Source organism: Nematolebias whitei, chromosome 4, assembly GCF_014905685.2.
Source record: "Nematolebias whitei isolate Nwh7 chromosome 4, NemWhi1, whole genome shotgun sequence".
NCBI lineage: Eukaryota > Metazoa > Chordata > Actinopteri > Cyprinodontiformes > Rivulidae > Nematolebias > Nematolebias whitei.
The window spans coordinates 1,396,316-1,401,222 of NC_056501.1; the positions used below are offsets into that span (position 1 = coordinate 1,396,316).

The 4,907-nt window shown below is 43.2% G+C and overlaps 2 protein-coding genes across 2 annotated transcripts in view; both read right to left on the minus strand.

Annotated features, from left to right (window-relative positions):
- The window catches only part of LOC119408615 (teneurin-3), a 9,017-nt gene extending 7,936 nt beyond the window's left edge, over window positions 1–1,081 (minus strand). The window contains exon 1 of the mRNA XM_037675460.1: window positions 974–1,081. Coding sequence (XP_037531388.1) covers window positions 974–1,081 — 108 coding nt within the window. The remainder of the gene's footprint in view (window positions 1–973) is intronic.
- Window positions 1–4,907, minus strand: part of fam13b (family with sequence similarity 13 member B) — a 236,746-nt gene that overhangs the window by 180,156 nt on the left and 51,683 nt on the right. The gene's annotated exons all lie outside the window — the stretch shown is intronic.

Genomic DNA, 4,907 nt, shown 5'->3' on the forward strand with positions numbered 1-4,907 from the left:
TGGATGGGTGGATGAATGGATGGGTGGATGGATGGATGGATGGATGGATGGATGGATGGATGGATGGATGGATGGATGGGTTGATAGATGAGTGGATGGATGGGTGGATGGATGGCTGGATAGATGATGGAAGGAGGGATGGATGGATGGATGGATGGATGGGTGGATGGATGGATGGATGGATGGATGGGTGGATGGATGGGTGGATGGATGAGTTTGACCTTCAGAACTGGGAGCTGCAGCAGAACAGCAGCAGGTCACATCATCAGACACTTAACAACACGTAGGACGTTCTGTTCAACAGAGACAAACGGGTGACGTGTTAAACTGAAGGAAACGATTCAAACGTTGTTTTATCGTCATTTTCTGCCTCTGAGTTTCATTTTGCAGAAACCGCTCTGCAAACTCAACCTGCTGTAAAGCTGCTAGCTCGACTCCCTGACGAGCATTTCTCATGTTGGACTGCTGCAGATAAAACACTGAGCGCCCGTGAGCAGTCCACATAATCGTACTTTAAAACAACGGAGGCAAAGCAACAAGCTGTCCCTTTAAGTGACGCTCACACAGTGATGGGTTTTAAATGGAGCAGGGAACACAGGCAGCGCTCTGGCCATCAATTCAACTGATATATCTCAGGATTGTGGAGCGGTGTCACTGCCTCGGCGGATTACTGGAAACGCTCTGTAAAGCTGAAGTATATTTTATGTAAAATGATGTTCTCTTACTTGACAGGGAGCCGTTTTCCTCGAGCCACAGAGAGGCAGTAAACATAAATACAGTATGTAGATGTGGACAGCCCCTACATCACCGTCCAGACATTTTACTGAAGGACTCTGTAAACGTGAGTCATAACAGATTCATACTTTTAACAAGAGCAAATAGAACTGGCTTTTTATGGAGGTGGGGCACATGTGTATGGTGAGACTTTCTTCAAAGGGAGGAAGAGGAGAGAAGAGCACTTAATTATTCTCACCCAGCAACTTGGGTGAATTCTCTCTGCCTCTGTCCTAATTAGTGGATCTGTGACACCACTGGATGGCCACATCATGCCGTTCGCCCACAGAGCCATGCGGTAAGCCATCGTAACCCTCAATAGAAGTGAAATCAAGTGTTCAGCTTGCCTCTCTCTGATTAGTTCCTGTCATTGATTTTAGCTGATTGAAGGACAAATTCAAATGAAGACACAGACTGCGGGGACCCTCGGCGATCCGACCAATTCGTCTTTTGTTTCCGACAGCATTAAACACGAGCCTCTAAGCAAGACAAATAGGTCCAGGACAGGGCTTTCTGTGCGACGCGTGGAAACGTGTGACCTTGGGACTTTAATTGAACCGTGATCCGTCCGTTGGCACGCTGAAAGAAACACCCGGTGCGATGAAAACACTCGGTGAGCTGAACGGTTGATGCTGCGCCCAGAGAGAGGGAAGTTATACATCAAAGATGACTAATAAGCTGCATCATTTCATCTGAATTTTAATGTCTGTCTGTGTAAGGACTTCTCGGCATTCGCTGCAAAGATAAGGATGTTTCTTATAAGCATGATGCAATGTGCAGCGCGGAGGACATGGATCAGTTTTAGCACTACAGCCATGTCACCATTTGGCAGACAGTCAACTTTAAAAAAATGATGCTGAAGTCATTCAAGCAATCCAATATGGTCTTTCCATTTACACTTCCATCACGGTTTACTGTACACACAAGCCTTCCTAAAGGCTATTAGACAGTGTAATGGAATAGATTAAACACAGCTATCAATCAACTACCCCCCACCATCACTCCCACACCCTCTATTGACACTGGACTCTTTCACTTTGATTTTCTCACACACAATGTCTTCCGCCAGCTTAGAGGGAGCAGATTAAGGTTCAGCTTTCTTCCCTCAAGGACACTTGGCCATGACACATTACTGCTGATGATTGTTGCAAGGATCAAGCTTGTGGTGTCTCAGCTGGAGAGCTCAACTGATGGGAATTTGGCTTCTGACGATCCAGAGCTCCGGGCTGTGGAGGGAGACTCCTACAGTGTCACCACTAAAAAAGGCTTTGGAGTCCACGAACATGGACTCATAAATATTTTGCACATCTTACTCTGGATGGGAACTCACAAACTATGATGTGATTTCCCCAAAGAAAGCTGCAGGAAAACAATTTATTCTCAAAGTTCTGTTGTTCTGCACAGACTGCACCAAAGTCCCCTGACAGATTTTTTTTTTGCAGCGGAGAAGTCAAAGTGTAAGCATGGCAGCTGAGTGCATCAGTCGTTTGGGACGTGGCTGCTCGTCGATTAGAAAAATGAACGCGTGGAGGAGGGTTTGAAATCTTAGAAGAAGTTGGGTGAAGGCAGCAATCACTGCCGTCCCGGTGTAGTGAGAAGAGACGCAACCTGTTGTCTCTGTTGCACAAGCAGCACGTCACGCAGCATTGACCTTATTTTTGAAAACTCAGGAAAAGCTAAACAGGAAGTGACTTAAATTCACTCACATCATAAGAAACACTGAAAATAATCAAATTTAACTGCTATAAATATTATTTAAGTCATTATTTGAAATGTTTTTTTACTTGCATTATTTATTTTTATTAATACTGATCTATTTTGCAAGTTACACCGTGTAGGAACCATTGTTCAGTGCTATGTTGCACTGGGGACATTTTAAGTTGTTGCAACCCTCCTCCAAGATGTGCAGCATGAAAAGTCTGATGCTGTGCCTAAAGGTTTAAGAGGTCACGCTGCCCAGTTTCTTTTGAAGATTTACTTTTGTTCCCGCGGACTCATTCCCTCTTGGGTTGTGTGCAGCCAGTGAGGTAATAATAATAATATTAATAATAATAATAATTTATTCAATTTGTACTACACTTTACATTTTACAATCTCAAAGTGCTAAAATATAAAACATCTAAAGGCATGTGTAGTTGTGTTTCATTGTGCAGATTTGTGTGAATATGTATATTTTGTACATTGTTATGTATTTTGAGCCGTTGTGGATTTGATGACCACGCAGAGTGACTTAAATGCTGTTCAGATCAATAAAACTACGCTGGTGTCTATTTCCTGGAGGGAGTGATATCCAAGATGTAAATATTCATAAAAATGAAAGCAAATGAGAGGTGGGGAAAGCTAAAGTCCATTTTCCTATATAAGAAATAATGTGGCAAATAGAAAACCAGGAGAGGAGTCATTACATGAAATATTGAGTTAGGGGCAAAATGTCATCTGCACAAACTCTGCCTGCTGCCGGCATGGAGGAATCATAATTCCTCTCAGTGCTGCCCCAAACTGAATTCATTCCTTCCTCGAAGACATTGCAGGAGGTAATAATTTGTTTGATAAAAGGCTAATTTGAATCATGTGGTGTGAAATAAAAAATAATTCTTTAACGTCGACATCACAGCTTCCGAGATGATTAATGGTGCCGATGCAAGGCTGAGCCTCCATATGTGATAAAAAACTGGAGCGCCCTGAGCAATGTCATCTTGGTGACACATGGCGAGTGCACAGAGTGGTCGGGGACAAATGAGAGTGTGTCTTAATTGCACCCTGTCCTTCTTTGTTCCCCTTTGTGTTGTTGTGAAGCCGCCACCCAGGTCCCACTGATCCTGATTGAGGCTAAAAGCAGACCAAAGACCCCTCAGTACCTAAAATGCTGCGTTTGTTTGAGCCTTGCAGTAATGCACCTCAGAGATACCACCTTGCTGAACTTTGGCTGTGTCCAATAAGTACCGGCTATGTTACCCGAGATAGAGACAAGCTGCAGATTGAGGGGGAGGCATATCCACTTGTAACAGAGAATGGAGGGGCAGGAGGACACGACTACAGAACAGACACCAGCAATTTGCCTTATCTGGTTTGACAGGCTCTGGAGTGGAGGCAGAGCGAGGGGGAGGGGCCTTCGCTCGGGTCTTACACCACAAACGACGAGAGGAAAAAGTCCTCAGATGTTCCGAGCGGTGCAAAAAAATGAAGCAGGAGTCACAACAAAGAGCGATAGCAAACATTTGTAGATAAACTGCTGTGCACCTGCAGGACCACCGTTCGCTGACACGTCGGGCGAGGACATTAGTCAAGGTTTAGAGCATTAAAGAATCAATACTTGAGCAGCAACGAAGGCAAGCAGTGATATTTGGATTCATCTTCATGTCAGCTGAGGATATTGAACTGAATTCCTCACTCCAAAAACTCAGGTGTGCTATAAATCTCTAACGCAAAAAAGTGTCTGACTGCTGCCTGAAAGATTCAGTTTGGATAAAGATGCAAAGGAATAAAACAAGATGAACTCCCACAAACTGTGGAGGATAAATTATTGTGATGGCAAAAATAGATACTATCACAAATATGATTCTGATTTTTTTTTTAAATTCCTATCATTGAAAAAAAACAACAAGATTATGGAACTCTACAAACTAGGATGCCAGAATATCAGATACAAACCTTCAGTTGTACCAAGAAATCTGTTTCTGGATTGATCTGAGACTGCAGCATGAAACTACTTTGAAAATAAAACTAGGCCCCCTGAAGTAAAGAAGTAAATGAAACACTTGTCACGCCGTCAGTGCAGTTACAGCGTGCGCTCTCAGGCTAGCGTTCCCTCAGTGCAGACTGAACTTGGCAAAAAGACCTTCTCCTACTCAGCTCCTGCACCTGGAACACCTGGCAACAGGAACTGAAGTTGTCCTCTTGAGATTCTTTAAGGGGTTCCAAACATTTGATAATGTCAGTAGAAAAATCAAAGCAAATATGTTCTTGTTTTTAGCATTTCAACCTGTTTTACAGCTGATTTACTGATTTACTGTTTTATACACTACAGCAGTCCCTCGTTTATCGTGAGGATCCGTACCCTGAAGACCCGCAATAAGTGAAAAACCGCAAATAGGAATATTAGTAGGAATAGTAGTTTATTTTATTACATATAT